Source organism: Papilio xuthus, unplaced genomic scaffold, assembly GCF_000836235.2.
Source record: "Papilio xuthus unplaced genomic scaffold, Pxut_1.1 DF825946.1, whole genome shotgun sequence".
In the NCBI taxonomy this organism is placed as follows: domain Eukaryota; kingdom Metazoa; phylum Arthropoda; class Insecta; order Lepidoptera; family Papilionidae; genus Papilio; species Papilio xuthus.
Window position 1 is genome coordinate 8947918 of NW_013532703.1, and position 16355 is coordinate 8964272.

Genomic DNA, 16355 nt, shown 5'->3' on the forward strand with positions numbered 1-16355 from the left:
AATGAAACAATTTCCTCCCACGAAGCCTTAACGATACGCAGCAAAATCGCTTTTAACTCATCGCAATAAGAAACAAAATGCCTTATACAACTTTTTAGATACTATAAAAAAGAAACTCCGAATATGAAACATGCACGAAAAAAACAAGAATTAAATGTTAAAAACAGTTGTCCACTTTCCATTGCTAGCGGTTTTAAACAAGAACAAGTATTATTCAAAAATAAATAAGATATATTTACAATTGTTTACATATTAACATCGCGCATTACGTCGGCCTCAAAGTGTACCTTGTCGCTGCCGCAGACGCAGACGTAATTAGGGTTGCAATATGCGCAGTCGCACTCAGCGCACTCGTTCCAGAAGATCTCGCCGTTGCAGCCGAGCCGGCCGCCCGCGTCAACCTCCACCCACGTCGCCCGCTTCATCAGGACGACCTTACACCAGTCACTATGTCTTCCACTCAAACTGAACCCGAATCCATCACAGAATTAAGCGGAATCACTTTCAAGTGTTTTCACATAAACATAACATTGATACTTGATAACTTTAATAACTGTTTATAAGTAGCACAAGGAGTTCCGGTCGTCGAGTACCAGGAGAAAAGAAGCGGCGAAGAGATATCGCAAAGCGTGGCGGCAGGACCGCCGCGCTACGGCTCATCGGACAGACTGGTGCGCTCCGCACGCCCGCCGCACGTCGCTCGCTGCCACTTCAAGTAGGAAATCCTCCGCTAATATCGAGAACACACTATCATACCACTAAAACTTATTGATAGAAACAAATCCAATAACTAATCAAAACCACATCATTTTTGACCATTTAAATTGCAAAAAGAGACACAATCATCAACTGTAACAATGAAATTAGAACATAAAATACGATTTCGAATCCTACAATTATTAACCTTGATGTAACCAAATACCAAAACGCTTAATATAATGTTTTCATTGTTTTTAATTGCCCACTCTGACCGTTGATAAGAGCAGTACACGCAAGAACAAAGCCGGCAAACCAAATTGTGCAGACATAACAATGAATGGCAACGTAAATACGTATGATTACAATCGGCAGGTGACGCAGTAATGACTTCCATTCAGCGATTCTGTTGATAAATACAAACATATCCATCACAAACGGGCATTCTTTCGCCACAATGATCCGATCCACGCAGGAGACAACGCACACTTAATAAAAGAGCAACGCTACACTTTATTATACGCAAAATTTAAAATTCCGAAAAAACAGTAATAAACTTGCTACTAAACATCAAACGACTTTACAGTATCGTTATCCATACGTCATCAGACATTTTTATGCAACGAATGAAGGAGTTTTTTTTGGAACTTGTTCCAATAAAAGAGGAGAAATTTAAAATCAGTAGGACAATTCCGCAATCCAATAGTTAGCTATTCAATAAAATTACCCACAAAAGCTCGATGCGCGCACTTTCTGACAAGTCCGTTTTTGGGTCGTAACCGCACGTGAGAAGAATGCTATTGAAATCAGGACAAGGACCTGAAGAGTTGCTGAGTTGACTATAAAGTGGTAATGACGAAAACTGCATGCCCCAAATCAAATATTCATTTCGGCAATTATAACGTAAGCGGGCAAGAAACGAAACGATCGTATCAACATCAACAAATTTGCATCGATTTCGTCTGATAAAGATGTATAAATTATACGTTTTTAGGAAATTTTCACATTACAGTATACATGCATATATTTAGTGCAATTTGAACTTTGACTTAAAGGATCATAAAATGTTTATATTTGAGTGTTCGTTAAATCACTATTAAATTCCGTCATAAACCAACAATGTCAATAAAATCAAATTAATTTTACTTTACATTTTTAGTCGTTCGAGTTGCCTTTACTATGAATTATAATATTGCAATCTACCTAAAATATATTTATCTATAAGAATGCGGTAATGAAAGTGACGGTTATGTTATGAAGTACTTTATCTAGACAGACAAGGTGCGTTCGTTATCCCTTTTAGGGCGCGGGTTGCATGTTGGTGTAACATTTTGCTAACATGTTGCAGGCATTACGTCAACTATTTATTTCCTAAGGAAACGTTTTCTAGATTACTTCTACGGAAATTAATCACGTAATACATTATTTCATCACTTACAGGATGAAAACTTGTCACTCCCACTGTCAGAGCAAGCTTACTCCTTTCTAACATGTTAGACGCAAATTACACTTTTCTTGTCTCTATTGTGTTATAACTAGTTTAAAGACAAAACACTTAGTACAAAGACATCACTTTGAAATTTTATATTTATATAAGAAAATCATGAAATCATTAAAATCAAATCATGAGCGTCGGTGGCTCAGGGGTTAAGCACTTGACTTGCAATCTGCAGGTCCTGGGTTTGAATCCCGCCATGTACCAATGTGTTTTTCGATTTCCGATTTACATATGTACATTTATTCGACGTTCTTACTGTGAAGGAAAATATCGTGTTGCAACCTGTACACATCTGAGAAGAGATTCAAATATATGTTTAAAGTCAACCAACCCGCCCTGGGTCAGCGTGGTTGATCATGGCCTAGTAACCCCTAACTTAGGGTATACCGGGCCCCTCAGTGGGGAAGTATAGTAAGCTGATGATGATAAGAAAATCATATTTTAATCATTTATGTATGACGTTAAAGCTAATCTACAGATGCGCGAAAAAAAAATCTAATAAAAGAATCAGAAAAGATCCATTTAGAATATTTTCATGAGCACTTATCGAAGCATACAATTAATGCATGTAAAAGGCAATGATGCCAAACATCCATCGTGTTGGTTGTAGGTCAGTGGCACTGCAGACAGATCGTTTATATGAGTATAAAATGTTACGATGATTGGGCGTAAATTGTTAATCTCTCGGTACGGTAATGTGGGCAGCCATTATCGATGTGCCATTGAACTTGCAAAAGCGAATATTAAATTTTATAAGCACGGCCTAGTTATGAAGAAATAAACATATTTCTTCTAAATAGAAACAATTTTAATATTGCAAACAATTGATTTATTTATTTATAAACGCTAATTGCTATTAAAATTTATAAAAACATGACTAAAACTAATTTTCATAGCATGCCGCCCTTATAAGCGATTTCCTCCAGGCAACCCATTAGAACAAGGGAGACTAACATAGATAAAGGGGTATATAATACATAAATACATATTATGTTACGAAAGCAGAAAAAAATGAAAGAAAAGCTACTATATACAATTTAGAAGCTCACCCATTTTTTATTCAGAGTTATGTTTTGCGATATTATGAAAAAATACTATATTTATACCATTAAATCCAACACGTACTTAAATTTTAATAGATATGATATCCTTGGTTTAGTTTATTACAGTAATTGATACAAAGCACTTAAAATGCCGTTAAATCAGTACGTCTAATGTGTGAGAAACTTTGTTTACATTTGATTGCCCCGCATACGCACCGACCATGCCAATATTAAGCAAGAATATTCTTAAGATAATGTCTTACAAGGTCCTTGCAAGACAAATTTAAAATGTTCCTTTTTGTGTGTTTTTTTTATAATAGAAGGGGGCAAATGAGCGGCGGGAACACCGAGGCGATCAACGAAACCCATGGACATCTGCAACACCAGAGGAGCTGCAAATGTGTTGCCGGATATGTTGTTCTGTTTATCTTCAAGGATTGCATAACATTCAAACAATCCTTAAAATATAATAATGGCACATGAGGGACGTAATATTTTTAAGATGTTAACGTGATTATTTGTCAAAAAACAAACAATTATTGTATCATAGATTCCTGGTTTATAATCCCAAAAATAAGCAAATGATGACTTTTCTTATCTTACAAACTAGCAAGGAATCGTAGCCTATTTGAATGGGTACGTAGATATATTTTTTACAATGTGTAGATGTTCGACACTACAGTTGGTAACGGTCGGCGCACGTTAAATCGCTTAATAATTCTCCTCTACCGTTAATTGTTGAATCAATCGATTACACACACTAGTTTATGCATATCTAACATATAATAATTAAATTCCACATTGATATCTGATAGATTTGGATTTAGTTTTAACTTTATGCAGTCTCGACATGTTTAATATTTTCAACACTTACACGGAATAAATGAAGATGTTTTTCTATTGTCTTTTGTTTTATATCAACTAAAATACGGTTTGCGAGACAACGCAAAATCGGTGCCTTGCATGATTTGCGAGAAAGTGTTCGTAGCGTCATCGACAACATTTTTTTTTATTTCAACAGCTCCTATATCGGGGATAACCTTCAACCACAAATCCTTCAATTATAAACAGCAATAGCTAATCGATGGACAAATCCCATACAAAAGTCGACGACGTTACGAATACTTTCTCGTAAGCCGTGTTTGGCTCCTAGTATTCTGGTTTGACTATAACGAATTTCTCGTGATGTAAGTGTAAGCATTTGTTTAAATATAAACAATTTTACTTACATTGGATTGATTTTTTTCATTTCAATACTGGCATTATCACTATGTTGTTTCTGGCGACAATATTAAAAGGGTAGAATGGAACAAGTTCTAAAGATGAACTAAGATATTTGCCATTAAAAACGTGAATGTTGGTATTCACCATAGAGAGGCATTCAGGGTCAACAGTTCTGCAGATTTGGCAAAAACGTGGGCGAACAACATTCGGTAAGTACCCTAACGTTCGACGCCCTCTGGATATGAGATAGCAACGGTCGTTATACGTATTAGGGCATTATTACTTTGAAATATAGGCCTGGGTATTAATATTCCCACTCTTTTTAATACTTAATTTATATTAATATTCGACATATCAATAATCTTATCTTGTGTAACAAGCTTTGCTGTTTTAGGCTTTTATTTGACTTCAAATTAAATCACAAGTTGTTAATATTACGTAAGTATTGATTTTTGTGAGAAAATATTTTTCACAGTGAACTTTAAAAAAACGGTTCATAGCGTAATGCAAATATTGCGCAAGATAAGATTTCGTTCAATTTTACATTATAATCATACAATGCGTTGTTACAGAAAATATTTTTATATTCAAACATAACATTAACAGCAATGTATCATTAATATTTCAAACAACACAGTAAAAAATAAATCGACTGGCTATAAAATTTTGTGCATATTTGATATTCGCCATTTTTGCGCTGATGGTAGCGATTTGTAGCGGTGGTGTTGATTCGAAATAATAATATAGATAGAGTTAACTGTCACGTAACATCAAGAGGTGTGTTAAAATCGGAACGAAAAAAAGCTGTCATTTCCAAGAAATCACCTATCCATTTGTAGGGATTATGGTATAACAACATCGAGCTTCTAGTTTAAGTTACATGCACATTGTTTTACAAAAGTAAGGAAGTTCAAGTTATAATGGTTCATTATGACATAAAAGTGCACTTCGTAAACGGTTGAACATTGACGTAGTTAAAGCAAAGTAAGTATGCACGAGACAGGACGTTGTACCCATTGTTGCCTTTCTATGGTGAGCAATAGCATCAAAGTACATCCTTTAATTTTAAAAATTAAGCATGCTTCATTTTTTGCCGTTACGTTAGAACAGGTGTCGGAAATGATTGGTGGCGTTCGTCGTAAAAAAAGAAACATTTAGGCGTGTTCAATCCAGATTTACCACTTTCGCCGCGTCCACTTTTCTTTTCAGTATATACTGATTCAAAGTATGATTAGCCGTTCTCGAGTTTTACCGAAACTAACGAACAGCAATTGATTTGTATACGATACGTGCAAAAGAACAATAATACATGCTATTCTTATTAATAAATTAAGGTGAGAAATAATGTTGGGTTCAATTCCGAGTCTCGTTTGTGCTATTGTCGAACATAACTAGTTTTTGCAGCGACCAATGATAGCAGATAACAGGGCACAGCTCACCTTGAGTATGGAATGCCGACTGCGAATGTTTTACCACGATTAATTTTACCATAACAATGGTTTTATACTTTAAATGTACTATGGACATAGCTTTAGGCTTAGGCCAATTTCCCTGGAAATTAAAGTTCATGATATTGCTAAATGTAATTCGAAGAATGCGCTTTCTTGATTAATTTAACCCTGTCTGGGATTAAAATATAAATAAGAAAGCGAAGGTATAAAGCATAATAAACTAATTTTTAATTAAAATTCTTTGCTATTTGATTGCTAAAGATTTAATCAATTTGGAAGCCATTTTTTATATTTTAACTAAGTTTTGACATTTAAATGTCACCAACAAGGAAGCATATCAATAAAAAAATATATGCAGCCAGATGTTATTTCGAATTTCTTCTACTAATTTAAAAGTTACGAAACAGATTGCAACGTATGCGGCAAAGTCTAGCTTTAGATAAAATTGCACAATTAATTCTAATCACTTTATAATAAACGTGACATATTTATGTATCTCGTAACACAGTCTCGGGCAAGGACTTCGCAACCTACTCTATATTCAATATGATTAAACAAACAATTCGCTTAAATTATCACAGACTAGCTGTCGCCCGCGACTCCGTCCGCGCGGAATTAAAAAAAAAACCTAATTAGTAGCCTATGTGTTCTTGCAGACTGTGTTCTATATGGGCCAAATTTCATCAAAATCCGTTCAGTCGTTCCGAAGATACCTTCAAACAAACATCCATCCATCTAAACCTTCGTATTTATAATATTAATAAGAAGTAACAAGTAATATTTTTCTCAAGTTATTTATGGATTTAATTTAAAACTCACACGGACTATTTGTTTTTGGCATATCAAAACAACGATATTATTTATTCATAATCTGCATAACAATTTAGCATTTTAAATAACAGCAATTACATCTTGACATTTGATAGATGAAACAAAACATCAAGTCAGCGTAAGTTACGCGAGCGCACATGTGAATGGGGAATTAATCATAACTTTTCACTTTTAAGATTAATAATTTAAAATATAGTTCCGAAAGCTTTAACTAGATAAAAAACATCTATTACGACGTAGCATTTATATTCGGGAAGTTATTTTTATATTTCGATACCAAAAACACTGCTTTAAAATCCTTGATTTGAAATAAGGATATACAAAATAATTTGGAAAACATACAAATATATGCTTTACTAATCATAGTCATAGTGATTTCATAATTTAATTGTGATATTAAATGTGTATATGTTAGTGTAGACGTTATATTTTTCATATACGAAACAAAACATTACAAAACTAATCGTATACCTTTTTGTTTGATTTTGATAAACTCTTCCCACGCATAGTTTATTACTGTGGTCATAATGTTTCAATTTGAAAAATCAAAGTGTCAATATGTCCGCCCACGATATCTACATATAATATTAACGTAGTGCAGTATCCAATCAAGCCATATTGGATAGCAATCGTCCCCGTCACTTACTCACCTTGATGCTTAAGCATTCCGTTGTACAGGAAATTATGTACCGGTCGAAGTAATTCATGTGAAATAGCACGAATTTACTGTACTCAGATAAACTAATTAACTAAGAGAGATCTCTAGTGTTAATTTGTCAAAAGAACAACTAAACAAAACTCCCAAAACGATATACATGAGAAAAACACATGTCTCATAGTGTAACTTCGTGTCAAAAATAATCGTTTTTTTTTTTATTTAAAATAAATTAATGTAAATTCAAAATTTAGTTATAAGGATACGTAATCGAAAAGATATAATTAAAAAAAAAATTCACGAAAAATAGCAGATTGGAAAGAAAAGACCATGAACTTTCAAATAAGGTATTGAACAATTTTGATTGGGATTATTATAGCAACGGCTTCATAATGCCGCTTTTATTAATTCGCTGCTACAAGTTTTGTCATTAAAAAAAATAAACCACGAAATAAAATCTTTGATAGAAGTAAATTCATAAAAATAGTAAGTTAATGGAGATTTTCCTTAGATTAGTCTAGTATAGGGACAAATTTCATCTCAGTTTAACTGGCGTTTTGTGTAACACATACGCTTCAGGCAGAAATTAGATAGCTCACATGTATTATAATATTAGTAAGAGTTTAAATCTTTTGTCAAAGTAATTTTCCTAAAGTAAAAATCTCTTCCTAAGTAAAACATACTTCAATATGAAAATCAACCGGATCTATTAGAGTTTGCGGTACGGTACGACGACGTAATTACGGGTGTGGCGAAGCGACATGGCGACAAGTATAGTCACGGATATTGCGCCAGGACCCCATGGTTAGTACACAACACAATGTATTATGCTTTCACACACCATAAAAGTTAGGAAATCGTTGAGACGCTATCAAGTGTTAATTTTCTATAAGGAAGACTATCCTGTTTTATTTCCTTAACTTTTAAACTTTACGATTATTTCAGTATTATGTAATTATTCGTAGAAGGATAATAAAATTAAAAAGTTACGAGTATACTCAAATTACATTCAATAATTACATACAAAGTGCGTTTATTTTAAGTTAATTTCAAGTTAAATTTGTTCCGGGAACTGTTTAGCATTAAGTTACATCTTAACAATTTACGTAATAATTACGTTAATTCTAGTTATTTTACAAAACGATTTCGTAGTTAAAGTTAAGGCCTAACTATAGTATTAAAGCACGTGTTTCACACCACGGCAGTCATGACACAAACCACTGCATGTTTATAAAGTACGAAAGAAGGTCGTTTTACATTACCTTCGTGAATAATGATGTGCATTTTTACAATCATATCGATATTATTAAAAAATATTTATGAAAAAAATCTAACGAAGTCATAAAATTAACCAAAATTAATTGATAAAGAGCTTATCAAATTTCAATTAAAATCTTTCATACAATGTATGAAATGTAATAACATTTTATATCATTAGGTCAAAGTATATGTAATAATTTATGAAAAGCGTATGCTTATAGAAGCGTGAACAATGTTGATTTATTTATTTTGTCCAAAAGATGACATTTAAATCTCAACAGTTTTTATACAATAACCTAACGCTCCGATTCAAAGAAGTTTCTAATACAATGCTAACTATTAAGTAACGTGTTTAATTAAGATTTAAATTATTATAAAAATATCGATAAAAATACAATACACAGCCTAGCACAAACATCCCTAACGTCAACACGTGTGCCATTATCTTAATGTTTAGCTAGTAGCTAACTGCTATACATACTTTCTAAGACATAAGCAGGCTTTTTGCTGCCGCTTTTCTGTAAGTCTGCACTTTCGTTAGTGATGTTCCGATAATGCTTCCATAATAATACACACAGTATTACAGTATATGAATTTGTATTTATTATTGACTAGCTGTCGCCAGAGACTGTCCGCGAGGGAAAAGAAAACTCAATTAGTGACCTATGTGTTGTTTCCAGACTATGTTCTACGTCTATGCCAAATTACAGCCCTTCTGGCGATAGCTTTAAACAAACATCCATCCATCCATTTATACATTCGCATTTATAATATTAGTAAAAACTAAGATAAAAAGTTTTTGTTCTAAACGATGTATTTACTTATCTTGTATATAAACAAAAGTAAAATATTAATAAAAAATAAAATTCCACACGTCTTTCTTCGTTTGTGTACAGAATAATAAGAAGGTTGGTATTAAAATGCATATCACGTGTATCGTACGCTTGCTGCGTACTGATTGGTTAAGGAAAGTTGTATATTGACACCGCAATGGATAGTTAACATTGATTTTGTTACAGTGACAGTGTTCTATTGCTCCCAACCTTCATTGGTACTAATTAGGCATACGTTTCTTAATATTAGACCTAATTTGATGCCATCGTAGTACGTGCATATATTAAAATATCTTTGTGAATATTTTTAGTAGATAAAACAAATAATCACGCATTTTTAGCGCATTTACAGTTCACCTATATCAAAAACAATTACAAAAAACATATCTGCTTCTTAATTTTATGAAAAAAGTAAATATAAAGGACTAACTGTCCTTTATTAGACGAATTAAAAATCTGTGGGCAACGTATTCTTCCAGAGTATGTTCAATATCTATGGCAAATTTTATCGGGTTCCGTTGAGCCGTCCTGGAGATATCTTCTAACAAACATCCATCCATTCAAATATTCGCAATCATATTAGTAAGATATACAAAAGAAAATAAAGATTTTTACATTCATTGATTACCAAAGTCAACTTCCACATTTATTTTACTAATATTTAATCGAGTTTTTTTTTATGATAGAAATGAACTGACCTGTTCAACTGGAAGTGGTAGTGCTGCGCTCTGCGGGGGCACGGACTGCACGGGTCGGGCGGGGCGGGCGGCGGCGCGCTGCAGCGAGGCGCGCTTCACCGACACCATCAGCCACACGTCCTCCACGCGCTGCGCCACCTGCAACCACACACATCACCACTTCTCCCACTGCATCTGAACCGCTTCTACCTCTCACTCTCATTATATTTAACAAAATAGAGATAGCAATAGGTTTTGAACGACGATTTGTTTTCGGAAACCCACGGTAAAACAAATGATTTATGATCTTCCGACCTTTTTTGTTGTTGTGTTACATCGCTTAGGATAATTTTCGATTGGATTAATTGCCAATAATGTTCTGAACATTAGCATATAACAATCTTTTTTAATCAACTGTCCACCTTCAATTTCCTAAAAAGTTATGGTCCTTCGAGCAAGATATTATGATACAGCTTTTATTAGTAGTTAGCTTTACCTGCGCGACGAGCGCTCTGGTCTCTTGTGTCGCGCTCTGCAGCAGCATATCACGGAATTCTTCTGGTGCAGTCAGGCCAAAGCTCTTCGCATCTTCTAGCAACTTGTCCACGGCGATGAGACCGCCCTCACCTGCTAGGATCTCTACTCCTGTCGCACACCATTCGTTCGCCTGTTCCGGTTACAATATTAAATTGATTAAAATAAATCAAAACTTTGGAGCACCGTTATTACATTTAAAAAGAAAAGTTATCTTCAAAACTAATACTTTTAAAGTCTTATCTTGTTATAATATTTAAATTGGGAAGGAATTTTCAAACCCTTTAGTTGTCTGAGTAAACATTACCTTATCTATTCTGTCCATCAGTTCCCGGGCTTTGGTCAACAGTAAGTTCCGTTTCTGTATCTTATCAATAAGTAGAGCGCTCGTCCGTCTTAGTTCCTCACATTTTGATTCTATGTGGTCCACAGAACTAAGAGGGTCCTTCATTAAAGTCTCACCTGAAATATGCGAAAATTAAAAAAAAAACTAAAATTTAAAAGTAGCATTGATAATGGTTTTGGCGACATTTATGAGAAACAAAATCCTAAACAATGAGATTGATGTCATATATCTGTATTTATAAAAAAAATGAAAAACACATTATTGTTACCGTCATCAATAACTGTGGACGCAGTATCGAGATCGCAATTACACAGTTTCTCAAAATCGTTAGCTTCCTGAATTAAACTGTCAACTCTGCTCGCCGTCTCTCCCACTTCGGTCATATCGCACGCTGTCTTTAGATGATTATCTAGAGTTGCCTACGGAAACAAATATATCATTAAAACCATTCATTCGGTAAACAATCGAAAACTTATTTTCTAAATCATGTTGCCAGGGATTTTTGGTAAAATAAGATTTCTTGTATTGTTTTTTAATGCTGGCTGGTTTATATGCTGTTAAAATTAAAAAAAAAAAAACAAAAGTAAATCCTAACCTACATGGCACCAAAGAAGGAAAATTTTATACGATTTAAATTATAGTAAATATAGTAATAAATATATTTTTGAATGACAATGGTTATTTCCTATAATAGGATAAGTTCCAACGAAAATAATTTTTGTGAGTTAAAAAAGTTTTTACTTTAAATGTTTACATGACCGGTTCACATAAATGCCATTACCCTCAACAACCATTAAATTTTTTTTTTCAAAACCTAACCTCACTTTTGTAATATGTCAATTACAAAAATACAGAAGTGTAAATATTAAATAAAATAATATAAATAAGTAATAATGACGCTGGAAATGGTATGTAATTTTCGTAAATGTAGAAAACCTTTAACAAATCATGCCTGGGTAACGACGTGCTCACATGCATTTTGTATAGAACACGGTCAAAAAGAGTTTAAACGAAATATTGAGAATTCATTGACTTGCCCTGCATGCGGTAGTGAATTGCGAGATAAATTCGACGTGATTCAAGCAGATCTTAAGCCCAGTGAAACATTTAAATCTATAGTTTTAGCGGGTATGAAACCAGATACGATTATGGACGTGACAATGAGGGCGATGTCTTTTTGGTCTTACCAAATTGAACAGGAAACTCTCTATCAAGAAAGCTTAGCCAGGCATTCCAAGGAGAAATTACAATGTTTGGAAGAGGTAAATACACTTAATTTACAAAAGTTGAATGCAGAATTGGAAACGTGTAAACGTAAAATTGTCGCTTTACAAACAGAATGTAACAAAAAGAAGAAACAAGCGGAGGAACTGACTGCATGCTTAGAAATCAATAATAGGAAAATTCAAAAACTTCAATTTCAGCTTGACGCTTTAAAAAGAAAAGATATTCATATGGCAAATTATGCAATGACTACTAATAATGAAAAACTAATGGAGATATCAGATTTAGTAGGTAAAAGAACAAAATCTGAGGCTTTTGTATTTAGACCAATAAATGAAGGCGATAAATCGCAAAGCATTTCGTCGCCTTCAACATCCATGTTTGATTTTCGCAACAGAAATAGGCAACCAGATAAAAATAAATCGTTTAAATTCCGACCTGTGCGCTCTTAGTTTTAAGTAAGATATATTAAATAGATTATAAGCGTAATTACCTGCATTTGTTTAAAATTCAATAAAAATGTACGAAATTTCAACCAGTGGTTTAATTTCGTGGAATGTTTCTGCCAGAAATTATCGAATTGTTTCTCAGTCTCGTCTAGTTGTACCAATAACCTATAATAAAAGTTTACATTAAATTATTTTTTACAAAAAAATGTTGACAATCCATAAAAGCTTGTATAACTAAAGTTTACCTCTCCACGGCCGCCACGTGACTTATAATATTATAGGTTAGATTTGGTTTCCTCACTTGCGTCAGCAACTCTTCGCCCTGACTCGTTGCTGTAGCCAGTTCTGTTTTTAAAGCTTTATACCTAAAATACAAAGATAATTCATAATAATACGTTGCCAATAAAAGCAATTTTTGACAGGTCAAGATTCACTCGAGTTCATTGCTCACACATTTAAATAATACTAATCATACTAATATTATAAATGTGAATGTTTAGATGGATGGATGAATGGATGTTTGAAGGTATCTCTGGCACGGCTCAACGGATCGTTATAAAATTTAGGACAGATGTAGAGCATAGTCTGAAAAAACACATAGGCTACTAAGTTTTTTTTTTAAATTGCGCGCGGACGGAGTCCCTAGCTAGTGTAGTTATAATGAAATGGTAATTTAAAAATTCCTTTACCTAGTTTCTTGACAGTCTAATAATTCTTTGGTTTGTGTAGGATCGTTGCCCATATCGCAGTCGACTATTTCATGCATAAAATCGTCTAACTTGGTAGATATTTCTTTCATTAGCGTCGAAAACTTCTCCAATGCCTGGAAAAAATGTTAAATTAGTATGTTATCATGAAAATGCGCTAAAATGCTACTTGTAAATAATTCTCAGAATATCATATCGGCGATCGGCTCGGTATGATACTTCCCAAAAACAATCCACATTACGGTTTTCAGTGCGCAAGAATATATCATCATTGTTTATGTAACTTTTGTATTTAGCTAATTTAACTTTATAATTAATTTATCACAAATTCTATTAGTACTATATTAAACATCATAAATAAGTGGTAGAGTTCGCTCTAACATCATCCCACAAATTGGCTCGGTTCGACCGGTGAAATACCACACAGAAGACAGGCGTGAAGTGGAAGCAATTCCGCGTTTACTCTGTTGAGTGCGTCCCGAAGGCCTAATTTATGTCCCCCTTCCACCCTTTTTCTAATAAGAAAAGGAAAGGGAAGTGGACAAATATAGTAGATAAAAGTAGAGAGGGAGAAAGATTTCTTGATCATTCCAAAATTAAACTAATCACTTAGAAGTTGAACAAAAACATAAATATAGTCCAAGAGTCATGGTACAAGAGACAGTGGTTATAAAATTTAACAAACTATTCGCTGCTGTATCCATTCAGAGTGTGAGTACTGCAGCTCGCCGCCTAGATCAGGTGTCAGCTGGGAGCGGTCGAAGTGTTCGTACAACTCCTCGATACAGGAGCACACGAGGACTCGGAACCTGAACTCCTCTTTGAACAGCTTGCTACTGACTTCAGACAGCGCTTTCTGCAGGAAACTAGCTGGACGCAGCACGTATACTGAGTGGATCATGCCGGGGAAGAACTCCTGGAATTGTGAATAATTTTATGATGATGCCAGTTTTTAAATGCTAGGTACATATAGGCTAAGATTTGCTATTCGATTGTGTAACGAACTATCGCATCGGTCCAGCTAAATTGCTAAAGCTCCAATTTGAGGAATTGATTTTTAAAATTAAATGATTTTTTTATTACATTTGAATACGAGACCAATACTTACAGATATCCTTATCAAGACAGTCTTCACGGAATTCCATCTGTCCTTCCTTCGATCAATTATGATATGAAACCCCATTTCGGCTTCTAATAAACTGAAAAGAAAATATATATAATATATTGAATGTTCCGGATAAAAAAAACATCAATGTCTATGATATCTTATAAAAGTCTCTCATTACATTTGTCACATTAGATTGAGCGGATAATTTAATAACCTAAAAAAATATATTTAAAGTTTTCTAATTAATGTTTTATTTATAAACCAAAATTAGTAACAAAAATTTTTGGTCCTTCGAGCTAAAAGTTTTGTTACTATATAATAAATCTATATTATAAAATGACACACCCATTCTTACATACACTATACAAATACCGAAATTCTAAATTATTTCTTTAAGTATTCGTTGTTTATGCAAGTTCAGACTCAGTACACACTTGAGTTTTGAGTGTGTCTATGACATCCATATTTTTTTTAATTAAAAAATGATAAAACCTGATTGCAAACATCAATCAATGCCAACTAGACTAGAAAACAATTTATCTAGAGTACACTTGAAAAATGGATTACATATTGGGTTGCAGACGACATTAAAAAATCGTTTACGTTTAGTGCCCTCGTGTTAACTGTAGACACGTGCTCTGTGATAACGTAAACAAACGAGTTTCGATTGATCTAAACACGGCAACGTTCTAAATTCTGCAGCTATTATTATTTTTTTAACAACCTTTGGTGAGAGGCTAGTGCACCTTCCTTCGGGAACTCGCGCGTTCTGGTCTCTTGCCAAGGCTGTCCAAGGGAACTTCTGTAAGCCGTCCCTACCATCTTTGCGCAGGGGGGACGACTCGTTGGCCCACACCGCAAAAGAGAAAGCCGATCTCCTGGGCTCTCTTTTTGCGGCCAACTCGACTCTGGATGACAAAGGTAACTCGCTGCCGAAAGTCCCACGCGGCGAGACCTCCATGTCCGAAATCCAGTTTATCCAGAGATCAGTGCGAAAAGCGCTGCAATCTCTAGATATTCATAAGTCGAGTGGGCCTGACGGGATACCCCCCCTCGTGCTTAGGACTTGTGCTCCTGAGTTGGCACCGGTTTTAACGCGCCTGTTTCGGTTCTCCTACTCCCTAGGCATTGTCCCGAAGTCATGGAAGACTGCCATTGTCCACCCGATCCCAAAAAAAGGTGATGGCTCAGACCCATCTAACTACAGGCCGATTGCCATTACCACCTTGTTCTCGAAAGTCATGGAAACGACCATCAATTGCCAGCTCATGAGGTACCTTGAGGAGCACCAGCTGATTAGCGATCGTCAGTACGGCTTCCGACAGCGTCGCTCAGCTGGTGATCTTCTTGCGTACCTCACGCATCGATGGTCGGAGGCAATCGAGGGCAAGGGGGAGGCCCTGGCGGTTAGTTTGGACGTGGCCAAGGCCTTTGATCGGGTGTGGCACAAAGCACTTCTTTCGAAGCTGCCTTCCTACGGGCTGCCCGAGAAACTACGCGCCTGGATTGCCAGCTTTTTGGAGGGTCGGAGCATCAAGGTCGTTGTCGACGGTGCATGCTCGGACCCCAAACCAATTAATGCTGGCGTCCCACAGGGCTGTGTACTGTCGCCAACCCTGTTTCTTCTGCATATCAATGACATGCTGCAAATTAGCAACATCCATTGTTATGCAGACGATAGCACGGGTGATGCACTGTACACGGCCCGTGCTAACGTTTCTCGGGCCACTGCCGATGAGAACCGGACCAAACTTGTGTCTGAACTGGAGACCCTACTGGGTGAAGTTTCGGATTGGGGTCGGCAAAATCTTGTTGACTT

General features: G+C 35.1%; 1 protein-coding gene across 6 annotated transcripts in view; it reads right to left on the reverse strand.

Annotated features, from left to right (window-relative positions):
• The window catches only part of LOC106124340 (guanine nucleotide exchange factor DBS), a 73421-nt gene that overhangs the window by 30253 nt on the left and 26813 nt on the right, over window positions 1–16355 (reverse strand). For all 6 annotated transcript variants that reach the window (XM_013320893.1, XM_013320899.1, XM_013320897.1 and 3 more), the window contains exons 3-11: window positions 14537–14627; window positions 14114–14344; window positions 13411–13544; window positions 12967–13086; window positions 12766–12886; window positions 11317–11467; window positions 11010–11164; window positions 10665–10835; window positions 10190–10327 (exon numbers count right to left, since the gene is read on the reverse strand). In XM_013320893.1, the coding sequence (XP_013176347.1) occupies window positions 10190–10327; window positions 10665–10835; window positions 11010–11164; window positions 11317–11467; window positions 12766–12886; window positions 12967–13086; window positions 13411–13544; window positions 14114–14344; window positions 14537–14627 (1312 nt within the window). The remainder of the gene's footprint in view (window positions 1–10189; window positions 10328–10664; window positions 10836–11009; window positions 11165–11316; window positions 11468–12765; window positions 12887–12966; window positions 13087–13410; window positions 13545–14113; window positions 14345–14536; window positions 14628–16355) is intronic.